Source organism: Electrophorus electricus, chromosome 26 (genome assembly GCF_041902795.1).
Source record: "Electrophorus electricus isolate QZ-2024a chromosome 26, ASM4190279v1, whole genome shotgun sequence".
Taxonomy (NCBI): Eukaryota; Metazoa; Chordata; class Actinopteri; order Gymnotiformes; family Gymnotidae; genus Electrophorus; species Electrophorus electricus.
This window is the reverse complement of record NC_137522.1, coordinates 11,760,837-11,785,747: the sequence shown is the minus strand read 5'-3', so window position 1 is coordinate 11,785,747 and position 24,911 is coordinate 11,760,837. Positions and strand designations below refer to the sequence as shown.

General features: G+C 42.8%; 2 protein-coding genes across 6 annotated transcripts; one reads left to right on the top strand and one right to left on the bottom strand.

Moving 5' to 3' along the window:
- Positions 1-673: 673 nt before the first annotated feature.
- dph5 (diphthamide biosynthesis 5) lies at positions 674-10,765 on the top strand. Its single transcript, XM_027005558.3, has 7 exons — positions 674-1,381; positions 1,570-1,694; positions 3,881-3,989; positions 5,518-5,638; positions 6,770-6,809; positions 9,027-9,130; positions 9,398-10,765. The coding sequence occupies exons 1-7, from the start codon at positions 1,247-1,249 to the stop codon at positions 9,628-9,630; spliced, it is 867 nt and encodes a 288-aa protein (XP_026861359.2). The 5' UTR covers positions 674-1,246; the 3' UTR covers positions 9,631-10,765.
- Positions 10,678-22,942, bottom strand: slc30a7 (solute carrier family 30 member 7). 5 transcript variants are annotated; one of them, XM_081708309.1, is made up of 11 exons: positions 22,607-22,939; positions 21,916-22,017; positions 21,354-21,467; positions 21,047-21,134; positions 20,813-20,942; positions 20,191-20,373; positions 19,882-19,932; positions 18,505-18,640; positions 12,485-12,575; positions 11,811-11,960; positions 10,678-11,395 (listed from the first exon to the last, which is right to left on the bottom strand). In XM_081708309.1, the coding sequence occupies exons 1-11, from the start codon at positions 22,684-22,686 to the stop codon at positions 11,357-11,359; spliced, it is 1,164 nt and encodes a 387-aa protein (XP_081564435.1). In that variant the 5' UTR covers positions 22,687-22,939; the 3' UTR covers positions 10,678-11,356. The 5 variants fall into 5 exon arrangements, with proteins under 5 accessions (XP_081564435.1, XP_026861358.3, XP_081564438.1 ...); XM_027005557.3 differs by having other exon boundaries at positions 10,678-11,597; positions 22,607-22,779; XM_081708312.1 differs by having other exon boundaries at positions 10,678-11,597; positions 21,354-21,462; positions 22,607-22,745.
- Positions 22,943-24,911: the final 1,969 nt, after the last annotated feature.

The window sequence follows — 24,911 nt, the reverse complement described above, 5'->3', positions numbered from 1 at the left end:
TCCTGTTGTTACGTGGATGCCATTTCTCAAGTGCAGCCATTCAACCTCAGGCCTGTTCATTTTAGCAGTTAATGTCACACGTGGAGCTATCAGTTCCAGACAATCTTTCCAGTCTGTGACTTGGCAATACCAAACTATCCACACCCCCACTCAGAGCTTATCAAGGGAATCATTAATAAGCCGTTAAGTTCTGCCATGGGACGGTGGATTACATTTCTTGGACGTCAGTGAGACCTTCTTTTTTGTCTCTTTTTGTTTTGTATACGTCCATTTGTTTCCATTTGTGGCATGAGTTTCAATGCAGTTACAATACAAACTAAAGGATTAAATTAGTCTGTCTGCTCATTCAGTACCTACAGTGCCTAGTGACTTATTCAGTGCCTTGATCATAAGTGAGCCTTTCTCTCCTTGGCCACTTCTTTTTCATTCCTACTAGTGAGAAGAATCTCAGACACTACACTTTCAAACTGCACACTTGCTGTCACTGAAAACTGACATTTCTCACAAGCACGTCAATCATGACGTTCACATCAACTGCCAGTAATCGCAAAGAACATCCAGAAACATCAGGTTCACAACAAACATAAAAAACATACACCAAAAAATGCACACTGTAACAAAATGCTGATTTATTTTCAGTTATTGTAAATGTTATTTTATTTTCACACACATCACATCACATCAAGATACTGAATTTCATTTACTGAATTTCATAAGTTTCACACTTTTTTTTAATCAATCGATACAATATTTCGTAGAAAATATTTCAAATATCGAGATTAATTTCATAGAGTGTGAGATGTGCTGCTTTCATATCGATATTAGCAGAGTCTCGGATTTTAAATCCATTGCTGCGGGTAGTTAACTCAGTTACACACGACGTCCCCTCATGCCTGCATTAGCACACCAAACCATGATGAAGATCGCGACATTGCCGTAAAACGACTCGCCTTTACGGCAGGTCGGATGTTAGCGAGTCGTTCTAGCAGAGTCACGTGATCTTCGTTGAAGTGGAAGGTTTAAACCGCTATTCCCAGTTTTTAAGCTTTGTCGCGCTCCGTTTTAAATCGTAGTTGAGTCTGGTCTAAAAAAAGCGAGCGTAATGACATGATTTTCTGGTGTGCTCCAAAGAGGGTATCTAATGTCAAGAAAATAATAGTTTGCCTTGCTTGGATAGCTAGCTAGTTAGCTAACGCGTATCTTAGTCTATAACTGGATACGCGTGCTATTAAATGTAAATGCAACAATGTTCTATTTGATCGGTCTTGGTCTTGGTGATGTGAAGGATATCACTGTAAAAGGATTAGAAGTTATCCGACGATGTACTCGCGTCTATCTGGAAGCCTACACGTCCGTGCTGACCGTCGGGAAGGAAGCACTGGTAAGGAAGCAGCAGTCTGGTAGGCTGGCTAGCGTTAGCGGACTACCTCCGTGTCGCCAGCGTAGTAGTTCATTACCTTATGTAGCTTAACCAACACAACAGGCAGTGTGTACACAAATAAATCAATAAAGCTATAATTCAAGTGTTAGTTGTTATTAATGCTCTGCTGCCTGTATGTGTCTTGGCAGGAGGAGTTCTATGGTCGTGAGCTGCTGTTGGCAGACAGAGATATGGTGGAGCAGGCGGCGGATGAGATCCTTAAGGGCGCTGATGTCAGTGACGTGGCCTTTCTGGTGGTGGGTGATCCATTCGGGTAAGGGAGATAAGTCTCCAGACTCTTGACATGTTAAGTCATTATCTTAGAGCCTTTTCCTGTGTTTTATTTACCAGCTCTGCCTCGTTCTTTATGTAGCTTTAAAGGATGTGTCATCTTTCATTAACTTTCATCCGGTGTCGACAAGTTACATGCAGCTTAGTTGGTGGTCTGAGTTCGTAAGGAGTGGCTGTGGTTTAGTAGATTAGTAGTGCTCTGTCATAAGTGAAGTGTTGCTCGCCTAAATCCCAGCTAGGCAATGCAGCTTCGGCTGCCTCTTCCCATTCTCTGCTGATGACTGTTTTGACGTTGAACACTGAAATGCCAGCATTATCCTCACACCTTAACCCAGCACAGTAAGCCATCACAGCTGCGCAATTATCATAAATGTGATTTGTTAAATTATTGGTTCTTTTATTGAGATCTACTTTATATGTATAGCCATAGGCCTATTTTGCATTTGCGTAAGATGGCGATACTGTGACAAGCTGCTTACTGGTGAAGCACAGCTTGAGATACAGATACACCACTTTACATTGTTTCAGATCTTCACTGGTTTGAATAAACACCTGTTTGCAGTCACAGTGCCTCTCCATTGCTTTCTGAAAGTGTGTTCTTGTGCTAATTGAGCACTGTTTGGGTATTCCTAAAAGACAGCTATCCTACCCACTAATTGCTGGGTTTACAATCTGGGCTTAACTTTCCCTCTCATCTTGTGGGAGGCAAAACGTCCTTTGAGGTTTCTGTTAGCTGTGATGTCCCATAGTTTCTAGTTTGGAACCTTTCATGTCAAATCGAATGACACCAACGTGAGAACTGGCATGTTATCCAGTTAGTTATAAGGTCTTCAGGATTCTGCCTTCTCACTTAGGATTCCCACGGTGCACATGGTAAAACATAACTGGCTCATATTTTACCGTATTTCATTTCATCCAGCAATGCTAGGTTGTGATGCTTGGCTTTTGATTTTGGCAGAGCTTGGTGGCTCTCTTTACAGAATCTTTGTTCTTTTATGCAATTCTTTTCAAGGTTGGAAACCTATGTTCTGGAACGCCAGTCTTTGGCTACTCTCCATGGCACTAGAGGGTTCTGCTTGCTTTAGGATACTTGAATTAACTCACCATTATCAATGATAAGCCCTACATAAGCTGCAGCAGGGACAATCAAAATGTTAGAGATATAAAACCGACCTTGTTGTGACCCTCCTGCAGTGCAGCGTCACCACTTTTCTAGATGATGCAAGCCATGGGATAGAGACATTTTTTTGTCTTAATAGCATTTTAAATTTGCCTGAATTCAGTTGCAAGGTTATTTGAAAGTAGGTGTTGGTTTGTTGCTTTATCATGAATGTGGTACAAGCAGTCATTTGCCTGTGAATAGGCTTAAGTTTGCTTTTGTCCTATTAAAACACTTCATAATGTTTATTCTCTATTGCACATTTGTCTTGATCTTGTTTTTGCTTGTTTATTTGACTCAAATGGGTTCTAGCCCAGTTTTGAGGTTTGAACATATTTGAGAGCGTACCTTCAACACACAGCTACAGCCCTGTCAGTGCAGCCTATCGCCATCAGCACCAACGTCCCATGGACATTCTGTAGAGTCCCGCTATGATGGAACACGCGTAATGGGAATTGTTCTGATTCTCTAAGTTCATGTGGTCAGATGAGAACCCTGAACTGAACACCACAGGGCGGTTCAGTGGTCAGGCTCTGGGGCCTTGTGGTGATTGGCCTCGTTAAGAGAATAGTATGAGCACTATGGAAACGTGGAATGTTCTGGGAGGGTGGACCGGTTGCAGTGTGCTCCTGGTCCACTACTTGATGTCACATAGAGGTCTGCTGAGTGGTTGCATTTTTTTTTTTTTGCCGTTCAAAAACCTCTCAGTTTCATGGGGAGTCATGCTCTGTATTTCCATATCTGAAGAAAGTCTGGGTTTAATAAAGTTTAATGGTATATTTTGAGAACAGGGCCTCTGTGTTTTTGGTGTCATTTATGTTTTTTCTGCACTGTAAATAATACTCAGGTTGTTTTTATTATGCTTGGACATCATTAAAAACCTTTTTTCATATTTGTACTTTGATTGCTTGATGGTTTGCTGATGTTTTGCTTGGGTTCCTCATTCATTTTGTTTTTAGATTATAGCATGGCTGTATAAACTGTACTTTCACTCTTTTTCTGTCTATCAGAGCAACAACCCACAGTGACCTGGTCCTAAGAGCAGTGAATGCAGGAATACAGTACCGTGTCATCCACAATGCCTCCATTCTGAATGCAGTGGGGTGCTGTGGACTGCAGGTAGGTCTTCACTACGACCCACTCACCAGCCCACCCTGTTCACACCCACTTGTGAAGATCAGAGGGGGCTGTCAGAGTAGCCATCCGTTGCCTGACCCCCCGAGCGGAATCAAACAGAGCACAGGCCTCAGGCCTCCGGCGTGCGGGCGGAGCACGTGAACGGAGGAGGGAGCGTAGAAGCATGCCTAGCCGGCACATCAATAACGCACTCCGGCATTGAGCTGTCAGAGTGGCATTGTGCAGATTGAGACTCCAGCTGTCCCCACACACGGCTCTGCCGCAGGGCCACGGCATGGGTCTCTTCAGAGTGCCTCTTCCCACTGACCTGAGAATGGCTTTGTGTTTCTTTTTTGTGCGTGTATGTTATCTCTCAGCAGAATTTTGGTAAGTAGAACTGATTGTAGATCAGCCAAGGGGCTTTTGCCTAACTAAAGCACTGAAGCCTCCGTTAGCTGTTTAGGGATTAGCTATGATAGCATTAGCCTAACAGGGACATCATTACCACTTCTGCTCTGGGGAACACTGCAAACACTAATTGGAAGTGATCTGCAAAACAAAGACTCGCTGGCGTGCGATGGCAGAATGGCGGACCTTTTGCTTTTTTAATTAAGTGTCGGTTGCACCCAGAGGGGCTGCCTTCAGATAGATTAGTTTGTACCCCCCCCCCCCCCCAAAAAAAGTGTGTTTTTTAGCTTGTCTGACATCAGTTTTTGTGTGAAAAGATTTACCACAGGGATTGCATCGTTGCTCATTGTGAATTAATGTCTTTTAGTGCCTGTGTATGTGTCCATTGTACAGGCACAAAAAGATAAACATTAGCAGAAGTGCATGTTGTTGTTGTTGCTGTGTGAAGAAAAGCCTTCAGCTCTGGAGTTCTGCCTACAGGCCCAGTCACTGAATAACAGGAAGCACCTTGTGGCTAGCATGTTATGTCACTGCTCTGCTCCAGCAGTCGGACCCACACCTGAACTTTATGCCGCAGGGGATACTGAACAATGACTACAATGCAGCCCAAGAACGGACAGATATGCACAAGAACCACTTTTTTTCCCCTCCATTCAGTGTCAGGTCCAAAATCTCACCCTCAAATGTGTGGGGAGTGGGTGGGTGGATGGATGGGGGGGGGCATTGTAACCAAAATCAGCTTTAGTGCAGGTGGACGGTTGATACAGCTTGTATTGATATCGTTATGCCTCTGTTTAAAGTGACTTTGACAGATCTCCCTGCAGCAGGCTTGCAGTCCAGTTAACTACATCCACAGTAATCCTAAAGCACCCCAATCAGAACCAAATATTAATTTACATTTATGGCATTTAGCTGACGCTTTTATCCAAAGTGACTTACAGTTATAACTGAGTACAACTTGAGCAATTGAGGGTTAAGGGCCTTGCTGAGGGGCCCAACAGTGGCGGGGCTTGAACTGGCAGCCTTCTGATTACAAGTCAAGTACCTTAACCACTGAGCTACCACTGCCCACTAATGAGAACAGATCTTGTGTGCTGACTGAACTTGTATTTTTTTTCCCTAGCTGTACAACTTTGGCGAGACTGTATCCATTGTGTTCTGGACAGATAGTTGGAAACCAGAGAGCTTCTATGATAAGATCAAGAGGAATAGGGAGATGGGCATGCACACACTCTGTCTGCTAGGTAAGGGGTCTTTTCCACTTAGCTAAGCCACCTCTCCATGGAATGCATGCTAATGAAGAGTATAAGGCCTGAATCAGATGTTTAAGGAAAACTCATAACTGTTCAGACGTGGTCCCGACTCTCCAGTTCGTCCCTTGGGTCCCATTTTTCTACAGGGCTGCAGACCCCCAGATCATGTGCCAGTCGCCATGGTGATGAACAGGTCAAAGCCAGATTTCAGTCTAGGGAGAGGGCAGACCCCGGTGCTTCCCTGGTTTTGCGCCCAAAAACCTGCAAGATGGCATTTCCCTTCTGTGTCATCCCTGGGGTGCACATTAAACCAATCTAATTTTGACACACAAAAGAGCAAGTGTTTCTCTGCTGGGGAGGCAGATGGTCTGCATGGGGAGTGAGATTTGGGTTTATTGGTGTGTGGCCAGTAAATCCCCTTTCTGCCTTTCTCCTTTAAGCACAGTGTTCAGTCTCCAGGGGCAGGGGGTGCGTGATGACTTGCAGTGAAAGTGTTGGATCCGGTGGTTTGGGTTCGCCCCCAACGGCTGGGAAGGGTGGAGTCCCCAGGTGCGGTCTGGGTGGGGGGGGGGGTGCAGAGAAATATGGGAGGACCAGAAAGAGGGGAAAAACCAAAGAAAGAACATGAGCAGTGTTGTTAACATCATTATTCATTAGAAAGAGGAGTGGTGGAGATTAGATGCCTCACCTCCCAGCTCAGTTTCATTCAACACCATAAAAGAGACAGACACTGAGAAACCAGACAGCACATGCCAACTGGTCCATCCATCATTATATTTGCTAAAAAGACAGAGACTATTCATCAAACTGACAAAGATTACCATACACAATCACACTAGCTCGTTATTGTAACTGCTGAGACCACAAAATAAATAACACTCTGTAGATAATGGTTTTCTGACAGCAGATATGATGCATGTATTCATTTTGTTAAGTCATTGCAGTTCAAAGAACTTTAGACACTTGTTCTGTAATTGGCTGCATCTGAGGTGTCTAGTCAAGCCCAGCACACGACAGCAGCTCGCAGTGAAGACCAACCTACTCACTAAACTCAGCCAGCGCACGTGAAGGCACAGGATTATGAATCCGCTCTCCATATCACTCTCATCTTCCGTCTTACAGATATCAAAGTCAAAGAGCAGTCCACGGAGAATCTAATGAGGTAAGATCTGCTTCTTTTTTTTTCATGCTTTGCACTGGGAGGGAGTGGGGCCACTCTGATTTATCTGGTCTGTGGCAGTTGTCAGATGAGGCCCTCTGAGTTTGAGGTTTATTCCAAACATCCACTTAACATACATTCATACATGCTGTTGGCCAGGACCCAGGCGAGCAGAGAAAAGGGAAAGAAAAACCCACATGGCAGTTTGTGACTTGTATTTATGGTCTACTGTCACTGTAACGGCCTGGGCTGCTTCCAAAAGCACCATGTTATAATTATCCCATACAAGCACTCACAAAAAATTGTAATTTATAGCAAGAGTTAAATATACCGTCTTTGTCTTCTGCTTTCCAAATTAACTGACCTGTCAACATGGTGGTGCCACATTTTAAGCGATTTTGATACTTGAGTACATATGAACCATGTCCCAGCTTTCTGAAAGGTTGTTAACTCCTTGCTTACTTCACTGTGTCCCATAATTATTTCTCCATTGGGCGTGCACTATAATTTTATATCCCATTTCACGTGAGCCCAAATGGTTTCCACGTTCTGGTCGGTATGGTGAAGGGAGCAGAGCTTTTGTCCAAGACCGCGTTCTTAAGCAAGAATGGAACGTGGCCTCATTTTTCTCAGATATACTGTTGTACTTTTACTATTCAGAAATGGAAAAAGCACATGCTGGATGGGGCTTTGGTCTGAGCAGAATGCCTACTGAGTGAGCCTGCTACCCTGCACTATGCAGACAGGAAAAAATCAAAGCATGTTCCCTGTTTCCACTACAGCCTAATTGAAGACATAAAATTAAAGACATATACCATATGGCCAAAAGTAGACACCTCATCACACTTATAAGCATGTTGGACATCCCATTCCACCCCATTCCCCCACCCCTCTGTAACAGCCTCTGCTCTTCTGGGATGAATTTGGGAAGAGTTTGTAGTGTGTGTGAGGGGAATTTGTGGCCATTCAGTCAAAAGAGTATTTGTGAGGGCAGACACTGTTGGATGAGAAGGCTTGGCTCGCAGTCAACATTCCAATTCATCCCAAACGTGTTCAGTGGGGTTGAGGCCAGGACTCCATGCAGGCCACTGGATTTCCTCCACACCAAACTCATCAAACCATGTCTTTATGGATCGTGCACAGGGGTACAGTCATAATGGAACAAAAAAGGACCTTTCCTAAACTGTCGCCATAAAGTTCGAAGCATCCAGTTGTCTTCGTATGCTGCAGGATTAACATTACACTTCACTGGAGCTAAGCGGCATAGCCCAAATCCTGAAAAACAGCCCCAGACTGTTATTCCTCCTCCACCAAACTTTGCTGTTGGCATTGTGCATTCCAGGTGGTGTCCTCCTGGCATCTGCAAAACCCAGATTTATCCATCAGACTGCCAGATGAAGTGTGATTCATTACTCGAGAGAGCACGTTTCCAGAGTCTAGCGACAGCATGCTTCACACAACTCCAGCTGACACTCGGCATTGCAATGCATGTAGTGAGCTTGTGTGCAACTGCTCAGTCATGGAAACCTATTTCATGAAGCTCCTGATGCACAGTTCTTGTACTGATGTTGCTTCCAGAGGACGTTTGGAACTCAGTAGTGAGTGATAAAGCAAAGGATAGGTGATTTATATGCTGGATGTTTTTCAGCACTCAAGTGTCCTCACTCTCTAGGTTTGTGTGGTCTACTGCTTCATGGATGAGGAGTTGCTCCAAGACAATTCAAGTGCCTCATTTAAAGTCACTGAGGTCTTTAGTACAACCGTCAGTGTTTGTGGAAGTTCAGCATATGTGCTTGATTTTATATACCTGTTACTCATGGGTTTTGCTGAAACAACTGAATTCAGTAATTAGCAGGGGTGTCCACATACCTTTGGCCATAGTTTATGTACAGTTAATATGAAACATAATCTGTTTTCACTTTAAAATGCTGTTAAGGCTTTTAGTAATGTTTACACGGCCGAGAAGCAAATTGTATAGTGTCATAGCTCATAGCACTCATAGCTCTTTCCTATAGCTCAGTAATATATTAACAGCACCAAGCCCTCATGGAGGTTATTTGATCTCACTTAAGCCTGCAAACGTAATATTTCCTGTCTCCAGAGCTCATGCTATAAGAACATGAGCAGGGGGGAGACAAACACACACAGTCTATTTAGTTTGTATGGCTTTTGTTTTCATTGCCACAAACTGACTGCTTGCTATTCGTCTCTTCTTTAAAGGGGTCGTAAAATTTACGAGCCACCCAGGTTCATGACTGTGGCTCAGGCGGCCGAGCAGCTCCTGGAGATAGTAGAGAACCGGAGAGAGCAAGGAGAGAAACTGGGTGAGAATCTCTTTTTTTTGGGGGGGGTCTGAATTTTGTATGTTCAAACAGACACCAGATACCAAGAACTGAGATTAAGTACTGCTAGTGTAACACCAATAAAATAAAAGTTAAGAGAAAATGGACCATCTGTCCTGGTCAACCCCCCCACCAAATATCTGTCAAGCACTGCATGAAAATGTGATTACACTTGATTGAAAATGTTTGAACATTTGATTCAAGATTCTTATTAAATGTGTGCATGTGTCACCTCTGACATCACTGCAGCAATCACCGAGGAGACAGTATGTGTAGGTCTGGCAAGGGTGGGCAACGATAACCAGGCCATCCGAGCAGGTTCTCTGCGTGAGATGGCTTCATCTGATCTGGGAGGTCCACTACACTCCATGCTCATCACTGGCCACCTCCACCCTCTTGAAGTGGACATGCTCAAGCTCTTCAGTGACCCTGAGGGTCTCAACAGCTTGAAGATGACAGACAGCTCCACATACACCTCCTGAGATCCTCTGGAGAACAGTGGGCTTTGGTAAATTGCTACCCAAATGTTCATGCAGGAGACTGGCTGTGAAGGAAAGCAATCAAATCTCAAAGGTTATCCAACTGAACCCCAGAGCTGCCAGAGGTTAAAAGAAACCACATGAATTACATAATTGTTATTGCAGGTCAAACAGAACTGCTCTCAGAGGAACAGCTGAGCTGAGCTTGCATTTCATTATAGGATTTGAGTAAGGGCCACTTAATTAGCTATATGTGTGGCTGCTGCATGTATTGTCAGAGAACAGCATGATAAAATTACACAGAAGAAAATGAAAAAAGGTAATTGAGAGAAAGACCTCATCTGGGTTGAATTAGTAACTTAGTGAATTTGGAATCCTGCATTTGAATGGATGACTTCCTAAATGCAAATGATTTGTATGAAGATGAACAGTGTATTTTTGACCTGTGGATATAAGGTGTTTGACCTTATATCAACTTGTACTACACCGCATCGTGATGCTTAGGCCATGGTTTGGTTCCTACAGTGAAAAATTACGTTTTCCATTCTGTTCTCCCAGTCCCTGACATTTTTGGATGTGCCTTAGGGGTGCTTGGTGGGACTCTCCTCTCTTCATTAGTCTCTATATGACATTTTCTGTGAGTGCCATTTGGAAAACTGCTTCCATTGTGTTTTTTCATTTGTTCAAAAATGTCTCATGATTTATTATTAAGGGTCGAGTTATTTTGCAATTGTGTATGCAGACAACCCTGACACACTTAATTTGAGTAGCTGTCAAATGTTCAACACTGCACTGGAAAAAGTAGTGCATTTACTAAAATCCATTTTATGAAGGCATTGATCAATTATACCTTAATGTATCCATTGAAGCAGTTTGTTACTTGTGCTATTATCCACTAACTGCCTTAAATGGTTTCTTTCACTGAACAAGTAACTACATCTCTAACCCATTTTCATCCAGCTGAAAGTTGAGATGTAACTTGTCTTCATATAAGATTGTCCTCTACTTTGTCAGAGGGGGAGGGGGGGGTGAAAAAAAAAAGCTAGAATCTTACATAATATCCTTTATTACATTGCACAAATGTACTGGCCAGTGGCAAAGGTGGGCTATTTAATAAAAATCCAGGAAGGTAATTAAATCATGAACTTCATTTTTCATAATTGTCCATCCATTTCTGGCTGAAGAAAGCTTGTGTGCTTCCGCGAGACTACATGGGTAGATATGTGATACTATGTACAGATGCAGCCCAACTACAAAGGAATGGTAACCATTAAAACCAGCCTGCTCCCAGTGTGCATGGAGAGACACATGCTCACTCAGCACATTGGATATGACTCCAGATGTTGGACAACTGACTGAGGTCCACCATAAAAAGGCACTTAGAGAGATCAAGGGCAATAGCAGAGCTGAAGCAAGTGACACCACAGGTGACTGAAGTCTGCACCTGCTGGCTACAAATGTAGCAGATGAATTTCTCTTTTTTTAAAAAACAAATGTCCATGGAACATCGTACATATTCAGACCAGAAAGAAAACATCAGAAAAAATTAAAACCCCATTTAAACCCCATAAGGAGACGAGACGACAAATGTCTTTGAAGATTGCTTAAACAAAAAAAAGAAAACGAACTGTTGGCCAAGGGCTCCAGTGCTGGTGATCTTCACAATATAAGATCTTGTTTCCCTTGGACGCGTCACATGCTTGGCGAGTTGTTTTCATGACTGTTTTTTCTAGTCAAGAGTCAGTGTACAATACTGCAGTTGCTCCAGCTTGGTCCGAGGGAGGTGGTGGAGCAGCAGGAACCCAGAGAGAAATGGGGAGAGAGAGAGACAGAGACAGAGGGACAGGTTTTGGTGGTGAGCTTCCTCAGAGCAGCACGCGTGGCTTTGGTCCCTGGACTCCTGAGTCATGCCGCTGCAACTCCTACATTCCTGCCACGTCTATCTGAACATACAGCTGCCTCACACCCGCCTGTGCAGAGAAACAGGTCATCAACATATGGTCCTCTAAGGTGGGGGATGCACCAACACTGGACAGTTCAGCATCTTTTCTGGGCCTTTTTTTTTTCCTTATTAATTGACAAGTGTGGTCAGATGTGCTATGGGCTTCCACATCTGGTTCCATTGAGCAGACATTTGACAAATGTCCACAGGCCTCATGACCTCGCTATACGTGTACCCTCACCTGTGTGAAAATGTTGTGCGTCTGGCTGAGGATCCACCGGGTATCTGCATCGGGAGCAACCAGGAGCTTGAGAGTGCCAATGTAGATGTCTGTGCATAGCGTCCAGAAGTGTGGGTCCTGCAAGTTATACACACCCTGCAATTGCTGCACCTGCAAAGCCCAAAAGGAACCCACAAGTCATGATTAAAAGCACAGATCGACTAGAAAAATGAGGTTAGCAATGACTAGAACCCAGAAAGCCTGCTGGTATAGCCAGCCTCAATTATTTTTATATTTAAAAAAAAAAAAAAAAAATTTATATATAGCCTTTGCAATATTGCAGAGACCTGGAATATACCAAATATTGTGTATCCTGACCAACCACAGACCTTTCTAATGTTACACTATTAACAGTGATTAATAATCAGTCTGCTAAAACCATTAGCATTCTTCCAGCAGGTTATCCCTTTAAAAGGAAACAAATTTTGCAAAATTCCTTCATCTTTCAATGGTTTAGATGTTAACGTGATTGTTTTTTTTAATGTGACTCCAGAATGTTTTGGTGTGGGATGCTCACAGAATTTGCTTATATCTAATTAAATCACCACTGAATGGTGACGAAATTGCACACTGGTGGTTTCCCTTTAAGAAGTGTCGTTCTCCTGCGGAGCCCTCCACAGAGCTGGGGCACTCACCCTCTGATAGCACTCTGGAAGGGCATAGTCCAGGGCAGGAGGCGTACGCTGCATCAGAATCCCTATGGACTCCCTGAGTAGAGGAACCACACTGCAAAAACACAACAGGTAAGGTCCATGTTATTCCCCCCTCCATTTCCCAGAGTTTTAAAAAGAAGCCCAATCGGTGCATAAAAGGTACTGATCTTCAACTGCTTTCAAAAGGTGTCCCTTGATAGCATGTAATAATAATACTAAAGGGGAAAACAAGGGCCAGCGTCACCCTCCTCCTCCAGGCCTTCCTGTTCTTCCGGGACATATGATAACCTGGCCACTTGAGAATGTCACACCAAAGTGTGTGGTACCAAAAGGAAACAGTTAACATCAAAACAAGACAAGAGGCTTTAAAGAAGCCACGCACCATTTCTTATGAACCAACTGACCAGTCTGAGCAAGAAAGGTATATTAATCCACCCCAGTGAGAAGGTTTTGTTTAGTTATACAAAACCTTAGTGGGAAAACAACCTTGATGTTATCCAACCTGAAAATCCTGGGCTCCTGGAACATTTGGAGCAGCAGAGTTTTGATTCCACCCATTGGAGCTGAGGTCATGCTGTGGTGTATAACTGCTGCTTTTGAGGTGACTAGCATGACTGCAGTGTGATGTCATAGCCCGGGGGCCAGGGGGGGCTCCAGTGCCAGGCTAACCACATATGGCCCTGTACCTATTCGTCCCTAAACGAAGAGCAGAGTCTGCAGTACGGCCTTCATCCCTGTTCCCGTCCAAACCCTCAAACCCAGCTGCACATATGGGAACCATCAGAGGGCTGCTGGGCTTGGACTGCTTTCCTCTACCCTCTTGTATTCTGTCCCCCTCCACATGCTCTTCCTTTCAGTACTACTGGAGACACCATGGTCTCATCAGTATTTCTACTGTGGCCAGCTTTATGAGCCACAATTATACCCCCACCACTCAAGAAAAAAAAACCCTCACAGTGTAATGGGATTTCACAACTTTTTGAAACTCAGGACCAAAATGTCAACAACAACAACAAAAAAGTTAACACCATGTTTTGAAACAATATAATCTTAAAAAAAAAAAAAAAAATCATGTATGGTCAGGCTCTGTGTGTGACATTTCCAAACAGGCACCTCGAGCAAGAACTTCCTGAGAAATACAACCCACTCTTGCCAGTATGTGAATGAATGTGTAATGGCTGTTGGCCTCAGCATTAGCCATTATAGCAAGCCCCTGTGTAATCCATAGAAGTTTGTGAGCTCAGCACTTCTGGCCTGTAAAAACAGTCTGCGGGCAAGTCACAGTACTGTTTCAAGCATTGAGTCTCAAGGTTGTAGAGGTTTAGCCAGTGCTGTATGCCATCATATGAGTTAGAAAAATAGACAATTTTGAAAGAAACTCAATGGAATATTCAAAATCTAGGTCATTTATTCATTTAGAAGATATCTGCTTCCAATTATAGGTTAAGAGCAAATATTTGGCTACGGATAGAATGTTCGTCACAGTCACCAATTAGCCATGTTTACTTCTGGAGATTATCATTTTGTTCTTTCCTACATTTCCCACATTCAAATACATACAGGACACGCCAGGACACGCCTGGCCACTCCTTCCTCCTGCCCCCCATTTGGACAACGAAATAAAAACAGGAAATGGGTACATGAGGGGACCTCCAAGCTCTGACATCATGACATTGTTCCCAGCTTTCCGGCGTGGTGACGGAGGGCACTCTCGATGACCAACAGACTGGAAGCTGAGCACCACATTCCTTACTCAGAGTGACTCACATCAGAGACAATCGTCACTGGGGACCATTAAGGTTAGAAAGACGGTTGGAAACAGATGAGTCATGAAGCAGTGACTACATGCAAAGCTGGTGGTAGAAACACAACCAACACCCAACCTTCGCCGTTCTGTGCATGTTAGCAAGGTGATTCTCAATAATGCATACAAGCTAAAATAGCTGGGGATGAGTTTAGCCATGCCTGTTACAAAAGTAGATGTCCATGAAAAGCTGCAGTCTTCAGCCACATAGTAAGAGAAAGTCATTACTGTGAGTCAACCTAAACTCTTGTTAAGGATATGGGGAGGAGCTCATTTACAACTCCATGCTGGACCAACATAGTAATGGGGCCTACTGAGGAGTGTGCGGTACACAGAGACCCGAAAGAATGAGCAAGTCAATCCATAAATTACACACATGGCATCTCTCTCCCCACTGGAACATCACCAGCAAGGCTAAAGCCTTAGAAGTCCCATCACTGCCTGGTCAAGGTGTTAAGAGCTGATACCTTACATCTTACCAAGTGAGCCAACTCCCAGACATCAGGTATTTCCATTATAAGATCATTCAAAGGTATGCACAGGTATAATTACGAGATGTTTAGCCAAGAGATCGGGTCATCAAATGAGAATAAACAACCAACATCTTATGTGCAAAGTAGACTACTAAAGCTAGACCTAATTAATGAGTGTAGTTTAAAAATAAAAGGCACCAAAATGTTAAAACATGCATGCCCCTCAGCTTTACCTGGTTCCTTATGCAGCACAAGAGGGACATTACAATACTGCAACACAATACTGGAGCCCAACATAGTGCAAGAGGTCCTGTGGTGTTCACATATTTGTAGAAATTATTGAAGTCATTTTTTTCTGCAATACAGTCTTGGCACGTCTAACCTTTATATGTAGTATGTGTACTTGGTATTCAAATCTGATGCACATTCTGACAGTTAAATATTTGGCTCCTTTTCACGAATGGTCATTTGGATGAAAATATGAAAACTGTGTCCAGCTGTCAAATACTACAGAGTAAGAACTTACATTTAAGCATAAACACCGATTCTCTAAGATATAACTATGACTTTCTGGCAGAACTGTCAAACAGTTTCTTTATTGTACAGCTGTTTGTTCTACAAGCTATATCTAAATGCAATAAACTAAGCCACGTGTCAGCCAGTTTTGACAACTACAGCTGTCTGCCATTGCCATAACATCTGGATTTGGCTTCATATGGAACCAAACCTGAGACAGAATCTTATACTGATGCTTAGAAACGAAGGCTTTCCATAAATCTACCTTCCTAACCAGATCATGCCATTACACATTCATAGATGACCATTCAAAAATGCTCAAGCCATCAACAGACCAAATATAAATGAAATATGAAAGCTTCTGTGAAACTGACCCCTGCCAGGGAAACAATGCCTTAGTCTTTTACAGGGGACACCATGGGATTACAAGTGCAGCCTGAGCGTGGTCACTGGTCAAAGCCAACAGAAATGGAAACCCACGTATTTCAAAGCCCCAGCTGGGTAGAGCCTATCATTAGACACTGGTGCTGCTGGCATCAAACAGCATGCTGTGGCATGCCATCTCATCAGACCGTAAACTACCCACAACAAACACAAAATCAACTAGACCCTCCCAAAGCCAAAGTCTACATACCTGCCTGCTGTAGATATCCATTTTGTTTGCTTGCAAAGTTTAGCTTGTAGATTTCAGTAAGAGCAGTGTAAAGTTTTAAAGGCTATCTAAACTAAACAGCTTGTTCCTGACAAGGGTTTCAGAAAAGCAATTAATTCAAATACCATAATTCTCAATCCTGTTCTTTAAGGCAAGGCTAATTAGGCAGTAGCCAAAGGGGGGTGGGGGGTGGAATTTATGGAGCCACTGAAACGGTCAACAGGAGTCAGCCAAACACTTCACAACTAAGCACATCTAGGAAATGCAGAACAAATGTTAATATTTCTCTCCATGTCCTACCCTTTGGCTTCAGTCTGTGTCTTAAAGCGATTTAGCAGTACCTTAGAAAGCCATAAGGTTCAAGAACGTCTACGGGGTCACGGCAGCAGGGGCCCTCTATGTGCACTTTAACTGCTGCTTTACACACTAATCATACAGCACACACAGTTTCAGCAGCCACAGACATCCCAGATATTCCCCCATGGCTGGATGACTCGGTCCCAAGATCGGCTTGAGTTCCACTCGTGGCTGCTTGCATACACACAGGGCCATCACCAGGTGATGCATTCAAAAGTCGTGTGCCGAGGTAGGCAAATGTGCCCCGTAGCCTAGCGAGAGTGCCAGAATGCAAGAGGGGTTAGTGTCTCTGTGGAGCCCATCAAACTCTTTGCAAGAGGTTCAAGGGAGAAACGCAGGCTGTAGCTCTCCAAAAAGAAAAACCTCCATTCTGGAGTCCAACTATAGTGACCACAGGCATTTCCAGTCATTATGGTGCAAGAACATTCAAATGACAAATGACTCCAACCTACTGAAAACATCCTAAAGAGAATGAACAGCAATGAGAGGCAGAAGCTGAGTGGAGTACAGCACACTTACACAACAGTCTTAAACCCTCAACAAAAAAACTTCAGGAGATGCCATGGAACAGGTAGTGCCATCTATAGTCAACAGAGAAAGTTACTATATGGACTGGAACAATTAATTAAAATAGTTCCAACAGAGTGAAACTAATTGAAATCAGAAAGAGGAAATTTTACCTCCCCTCAACTCATGACATCCTCAAAGGAATTTGCTAAAATGCCTCAAAGCAAGATGTGCATTCAGCAGTGTAACAGGGCACTCAATACCTTTTCTCTCATTTGCACCCGTTTCTAGTTATTCAGCCCAGTTTTAATTGCCTCCTCTGGCTGTGTAGCTTTGTAAGCTTGACTATGCTGAGCACCACTCTTCAGGCAGTGTGTGCAGTGAAATGAAGTGTCTTCAAGTTTTAGGTATGAGCGGTAGGCCGGGTTTTATTGTCAACCACCTGAACAGTTAATTTCTTTGAATTTACCAAGTTGCTACTGAAAAAGGAGGCAAAGCAAGGAGGCCGGGTCTCAGTGACAGAGAGAGAGGGTTCTCTCTCTCTCTCTCTCTCCGTTTTACAAAGGAGGGAAAATCCATCTTAAAAAGATGCCTTTGTTCCCACATTTTTTAAAGTAACAGTCACTGATCACGGCCACATTCCAGAGGGACGAGAAGAAAAGCTTCGAGCAAGGGGGTTGGGGTTAATGTTCAGGAGAGTTTGCTCTGCTCCATGCATCTGCAGGAGGCAACCCCTTCTCTCCCATCACAACTGTGTTCTTTCAAGCTCAGTTATGTTGTTCATGCTGGGCACAGACATCTTCACAGCTATGCAAACTTACACAGGACTTCCAGTCTCCCACTCTGGTCTGATACAAGTGAAAGAATTCAATTATACTCCACAGCCCAAGTTCATCTTCATCAGGTATTTATACGAAACAAGGTAATCAGACAAAACTCAAGCACATTTTTCCTCAGGTGAAAATAATAAGATCTTACAGCTAAACAGGACAAGGCTCAAACGCATAGCAGAAGATGCCACCTGCAGATATCTGGCTGTCAGCAGCAGCAGTTAGAAGAACAGCAGATAAGGGAGTTAACTCCTACTACCACATGTGACAGCACCCTGCTGCGCCCTGTGTGTGTGTTTGTCCTGTAATTCAACCGTCTGAGGTAGACGTTGAAGAGCCCGCTGGGAGATCGTCCACTGTGAAGTGGCTTCTGCCTGCTCTGCGTTAGGTGCTGCTGTGGGTTTTGGGTGGAGCTGAGGGAGGAGGTCTAACTGCAGAATAATTTACAAAGAACTCCGATGCTTAGAATAGCTGGGCGTAGAACCCACAAACACGTGCATGAAACAAAAAGATCTCATTCTGAGTCACTAATAGTATGACAATGTCATTCAAGCCGAATGAATTTATGACGACCAATTTGAACTTGGGAAGCATGAATATATCAAAAATATTCTGGAATTAACTGAACAACGTTCTAATTTTTAAATAAAGTCAGTCAACCAAATTCACTTTTGAAAATGCGCTTTCAAAAGGCAAAAGAAAAAAACGGGGAAAAGATGCTGTAACTTAGCTCAAGGCAATTATTCATTTAAAAGGTTGTGTAGTTCATTTGGCCTGTTTTTTAAAACTTCCGTAGACCAGCACTATGTTCTGGTATCGGTGTGAATTTGTTTGTGGGGCTGTAAGTGGGGTTGTGTTCCCACCTGACTCCAATGAGAATGGAGATGAGCATGGAGCAGATGGGATCCGCAATCATCAGGTTGTACTTTTGCATGAGGAATGCTGAGATGATGACACCAACGCTGCCCAGCGTGTCCGCTACGATGTGCAGAAAAACTCCTGCAAGACACCACATATGCACTTTACTTGACTTCTATAAATAAAACCCTCCGTTTCAAAAGATTCAGATTTTTTTTAAAAAAGATCAGGTTGTTCAACCTTGTATTGTAGCTTTGCGTGTGAAACAACCAGGAGCAGCCTTGCCAGAATTTGTTTAGCCTGAATCAGCAGCCTAGCAAGAAGCAGCCAGTCATGCGCATGTCATGCTAAGGTTGCAGTTTGCACTACTGGGAATAACTTGCATCCAGACAGTTATATGGATATCTGCACTATGACAAATGTCAAAAATAAATGGGTAGTAATAAATACCACCTTAAAAGGAAGATGTCATGATTGTGGTCACTTTCCCAGAATGCACAACCACAGTGAGTGAACGAAGCCCAAATTAAACAAAAAGCCCATCCAAGTGCACCGAGAGCACCACCAGCAAAACAAACAGGAATGCTTAAGGCCTTCAGAAGCAAGAATCCTCTTCATGGTCAGACACAAAGGAACATGGAGAGGATTTGAGGGCTTTCGGGAAGGGCGGACAAAATTGACTCTCAATTCATCACGGGGGCAGACAAAAGGCGCAAAGGTCTCTCAGCAAAGGCAAAACCCAGGATGGAAGGACACTGTAACCTTTTGCACTGTCACCTCCTCCTCCTACCGCTCGATGCCCCCCTGCCCCCAGTGAGATTCCCCTGAGCAGGCCTCCCAAAGGACCCATTCTCTCGCTCTGTGTGCCAGGGTGCAGGGGACAAACTCACTTTCTCTTCTCCGCTCCTTTCCCACACAGGCTCATACAAAGAATTTTAAAGTGACAGTGCTCCTCTGCTCTTATAGATGTCAGCGTTAACCCAGTTAGACATGGGCCAAAGGTCGGCCTGCTGGGCTGGTCTGACCCATCACCTTGCTACAAATAAAACTCCATCATCCAATTTATCTCACGATAATAAAAGTGGTCACAGGACGACTAATCCTTACTGGTTACTTCAGGTTGTTCTGATTGTCTTAGCCACTCAGCGCACTTGCGGGAGATCTCTCATGTCACCGGGGAACATTTAAGCATTAACATTACAAACCGTGCCATAGAGGACAGTCTAGATGGAACTGTTGCAAATGCAAACCTTTCATATCAAATGCATGGAAAGCCAAGTTGACTGCATGGTGCACTTGCACTGTGATCAGCATTTTAGGAAACAAATGAGAGGACTGATGCCATCTGTTGGTAAACAGAGGCATTACCATGAGTGCTTTACCTTGCAAAATCTGTTGGCTGGACCCTTTTCCTGGTGTGTGTGAGAAATCATCTGGAAAAAGAAAGACACTGATTTATATAAAGTAAATAAACAACAGATGAGAGACACACAGGAAACAAACCATGATTATATGTACTGTTCTGTAACCACAGAGCCAAACCAGAATGTCACAACTCGGTGTGTATGCTTAATGGTCATCACAGGACTTCTGGGATGGAGGTTTTACTGTAATTATTAACTTAATTTAAAAATAAAAAAAATTAAAAAATCACATTTGCGTGTTCTGTGAATGCAGCTCCGTCGCCTTACCATGGCAGTGTGGCTCCTGGTGTGAATGGCCGTGCCCGTGGCCGTGATCGTGGCCGTGATCGTGGCCGTGCCCGTGGCCGTGATCGTGGCCGTGATCGTGGCCGTGATCGTGGCCGTGATCGTGGCCGTGATCGTGGCCGTGGCCCACAGTGCCATTGAATAGAGAGTGGCTGTGGCCATGACCTAAACAAATGAGAAATGAGACCAGTGCACTATTCACTATTCAGAGACTCATAACCAAGATGCCAAAGCAAGGTGGCAAAGCACTACTATTAGACCTGGATTTGAATTGGACCCATTGATGGACTCAATTGTAATACCATTGGCTAAATTACCACAGAAAATAAATCCCTTTTAGTTTGGGCTTAGACTTAATCTGGTGTTGGAAGCCATACAAGGTCAATCTGAGCAGGACCTTAATTGTTAGGTAGTTCTCCAAGGCAGCCTAGAAGAGAGGATTAATCAAACTCTCCTGACAGGCTGCAGAAATGCACAGTTCCGTTGGCTCATTGGCTAATTATCATGTTCAGTCACATGGGGGAGAGCAGCAAAGCCACTAAGCTGTGCAGTGCTGTGACCTGCCAGTGTTGGGAGTTTGCCAGGTGATAGATAGGTGCTAAACCTTCGCCTCCGTGAGAGTGTCCATGCCCCCCATGCTGGAACACGAAGATGCCTACGAGGTTGACCAGGAGCCCTGCTATAGACACAGGCAGCAAGCGCTCATGATGCACATCAGGAGGTTCTAACGCCCTCTGGAGCAGGAGAGGAATAAGAGCGGTCACACACCACGCGTCAACCAAACACCCAGCCAGCAAACTGGGAAGTGAACACTGTCACAGACGAGGAGTGTACTCACCTCAACTCCCTCTGAGAAGATAAAGAAGGCAGTGAATATGAGAAACAGGCCATTCACAAAGCCCGCCAGCACTTCTGCTCGGACGTAGCTGCAAAACAGAAGCATGTGATTGCAAAAACTTGGAACAGAGGCCACTAAAGCAATTGCATAATACAGCACTCATACAACACAGCAGTAAACTTCCACATCTTTTAGACACTGAATAGAAAAATACACATGCTCCTCAAATTTAGTTTCAAACAAAACTAGCATCTAAATATTAAATCATGGTTAAAACAAAAATGCTACAATCTGTCTGAGGTTTTACCCATATGAGAAGGAGTCATTAGACCTCCACCGAGATATCACTGATGCTGCAAGGCCGGCCAAAAGTGCAGTGCAGTCGAAGAACATGTGAAAAGAATCTGATATCAATCCTAAACTGATATGATGTGGGATGACGGGGGATAGAGAAACAGAGAGAAAAACACTTGAGTTGTTTCAAAACTACACAGCTTTTTGTATCAAGAAAATCAATAAAGATTTAACATTAATGGTATTCTGGCCAAAAATAATTTATCAAGCGAGCACATGTTTTGGAATATGTCTTGATTCCTAATCACAAACGTCTGCTTCTTCAGTTCCCAACTCAGTTATAGTTAACACATTCAAAAGGTCTTATCGCTTGTCGTACATTTCTTGATACAACAAAAAAGAAATCGCTTTTTCTGTGCTACACAAGCAACGTCTACGTCTGCTGACCAAGCTGGCCGGCTACAAACAAAACTGATTCATTCACGTTTAGACCTACGTGGCATATCCTGAGTTACTAGCGACGTCTGTTTCGGCTAGTAAGCTAGCCTAGCTAGCTAAAGAACCACTCTTCTTACCTGTTACTCCATATGCCATACAGTAATTCCACAAAGGCAAATGACAAGTTCAGACACAGGAAGAAAAATAAATTCCGAGAGGTCTTGTCAGCGAGAATCGATCTGAGGAAAGAGGATAGATCAGTAGCGATGTCATTTCACCCGAAACACCTCGCCCAAAGAATGGGTTCGCCATCTAGCTCACACACAACAACGTTAGCTATCCAGCCAGCCAAACCTATACGATAGCTTGCTGTGTTCGTTTCCGTATACCGCAAATGGCCAAATCACATTTTCAGTTCCTTTAGTTCAGATAAAAGGTGGGTATGCATATGCAGTTTGCCAGCCAGCGTGTTTAGACACTATCTTGACCATCGGCTGAAATCTAGACTAGTTAGGTAAGTTAGCTAGCTAGCAGTGTAACTTGTTGGCTAGCTACCGAGTAATCTACCCAACTGCAGACCCACAAAACGTATAACCGCCAACTTATAACACTGCAATGATCAATATAACGTATTCAGTTGCGCTTAGATCTAATTATATATGTTAAAGAGACAGGAGAATTTATACTCAGCTAGCTAAATTTACTGCAGTCAGTTGAAAAGACGAGCTAGCTAGTTAGCATACTAACCATTTGGCTGGACAACTAGCTTGAGATGATGTGGTTTTATTTAACAAGCCACTAAAATGAAACAAATTTTATTCACATTACCTGAACCATCCGGATACTTTGACGAGCAAATTGAATTTTGCTGGTTTATATTCGTCATCTTTAATTGATAATGGTAACATGTTAGCTTGCCAGCAGCCTTGGCACTAAGCTCGTGTTCCCAACTATTTGACGCAAAAAAATCATAGAATGACGTCTACACGATATCAGCGTAATCGTCATTACACAGATTCGCTTATACACCATTATCTATCTATCTATCTATCTATCTATCTATCTATCTATCTATCTATCTATCTATCTATCTATCTATCTATCTATCTATCTATCTATCTATCTATCTATCTATCTATCTATCTCTATCTATCCATCCAGCGTTATGTCTACAGATATAAACCATTTTGAAAGATATGTCTACGCTGTATGAATGTTGGGCTATGACTTTTACCCACATGAGTGCAATTTTTACTCTCCTTTTTTTCTTTGTATAGCAAGCGCACAATGATAATTAAATATCATCAACGTTCTCTCATAAGTTCATGTGCAAAATCAGTCATTTCCAGTGCCTAGTTAGTGTGGCTATACTAAGCTAGTCAAGATCAGATGGTAATAGACCAATAAACCATATGACAAGCAAAAAATTATTTTACTTTTTTATTTTATTTTATTTTTCAAACCTATTTACCTACATTGTATCAATACAGGTATCAATTTTTACTTCATATTCGATTATTTCTTGCCATGTATTTGTAAATATTCTGCATCCGTGTACTGCAAGTGAATTAAAAGTTTTTGTAACTTATAAATTAAAAGGAACCTGAACAGAGACTGAATTTAAAATGAATGACTCGTCGAGCAATGGCAAGTTTAAACCAGCAGGTGTCACCCTTGTATCGTATCAGATTTATATGAACATTTGAACTCCAATATTTAAAGCAGCAGTAGGTAACTCGCCTCCTACTGCTACGCGTATGCTCTCACTCGGTCAAGGGCAATCAGTGAACGGCTTCAAGAACTTCGGAAAAGCAATGGTAGATAGATAAGCATCACTGGAAAATTGTCCATCCCTCCATTAATAGCAATAGCTTAATAGATAATTAGCTAGATACCTACCTGTCAAGCGTAAATGTGTCTTTTAATCTTTGTTTATCCTAGCTTTATCACAAGCGCTGTCTAAATCTGTCCTTTAAGTTTGATTTTCATCATTTGACAACTTCTGTTTGTACATTATTTATACATTTAATTATTTTTATTCCAATTATTTGTTGGGCAGCTATGTTAACATTTTACAATGTGTACGGCAGCCTCCTCTGAGACGAAGGGGCTTTGGAGGCGGGGCTAAAGTGCATTTGGAGAGTGGGGAGTGGATTGTAGTTGTAGTTGCTGAGGTGACGTAACGCGGGAGGCGTTTAGTTCTTTAACTTAACAGTATCCCTCATGAAACATTCTAAAGATGCATTCTTTTACACATTTCATTTATGACTCTTATTCATGGGTCTCATCCTTGGTAGACAAATAGACAAATAGTTGATGCAACATTATTTCTATTTATGACTCAAAAATCCTAAAACATGAAAGTCATTCGATAGATTATTTTTTGGCTAGTAGTTATAATTAAATATAAAGTAATTTTTATTGCAGTCTAAATAGGCAGTGTAGATAGACATCTAGGTTAATGTTATAGGAGTCTGAATTTTTATGCATTCTGTGGTGTACTAGTGGTAGCTGTGAAGATGCTAAATCATTTCAAGCACACAAGCAGAGCTCCAAAGAGTAGAGAAAAACACAGGCACCTGGCTGACTTAGGCAGACTTTCTGAACTGGATGTTTACTTCTGAAGACAGTTGAGGCTTAATGGTTTGGTTGTTCATTGAAAATGCCAGATACAAATTTGGACTTGGAAGTTGGTCGTATTTCATTTTGCACAGTGGCAGAAGATCATAGTTATGGCACTGATGGTATACAATATTTTTAAGTGTCAGTCACAATCGAAGTGCGGCTTCGTCTTAGTATTTTAATACCATAATCTTCTGGAGTCGATATGAATATTTTACACCAGCAGACCATTCTAACCAAGCTTTACAGAAAATTAAATGTTTTTCAAGTATTTATCCCTTTTATGCACAACAACTGCACAGAAATAAAGAAAATTAAACAAAAAAAAGAACTACCATCTAGGATAATGAAACACCAAACCCTTAAGCAAACTGTGTGAGATCTGCATTTTAAATGCGTAAAACCACAATAGAACAAATAATCTACACTTCTAGAACTCTAGACTAAAGGTGTTTCCATGGAAACTGTTTTAGCAATGGGAGAGAACTAAAGCTCAGACAGTTGCCCAGTT

What these genes read in the sequence shown, in the direction of transcription:
- dph5 (XM_027005558.3), top strand. Translation starts at nt 1,247, where the DNA reads ATGTTCTATTTGATCGGTCTTGGTCTTGGTGATGTGAAGGATATCACT. An exon ending in GTGGTGGGTGATCCATTCGG is followed by an intron (nt 1,695 to 3,880) that starts GTAAGGGAGATA and finishes TCTGTCTATCAG; the next exon opens with AGCAACAACCCACAGTGACC. An exon ending in TCCACGGAGAATCTAATGAG is followed by an intron (nt 6,810 to 9,026) that starts GTAAGATCTGCT and finishes TCTTCTTTAAAG; the next exon opens with GGGTCGTAAAATTTACGAGC.
- slc30a7 (XM_027005557.3), bottom strand. Translation starts at nt 22,686, where the DNA reads ATGTTACCATTATCAATTAAAGATGACGAATATAAACCAGCAAAATTC. An exon ending in AAAGTATCCGGATGGTTCAG is followed by an intron (nt 22,018 to 22,606) that starts GTAATGTGAATA and finishes CTCTTTCCTCAG; the next exon opens with ATCGATTCTCGCTGACAAGA. An exon ending in AATGACTCCTTCTCATATGG is followed by an intron (nt 21,135 to 21,353) that starts GTAAAACCTCAG and finishes TCTGTTTTGCAG; the next exon opens with CTACGTCCGAGCAGAAGTGC.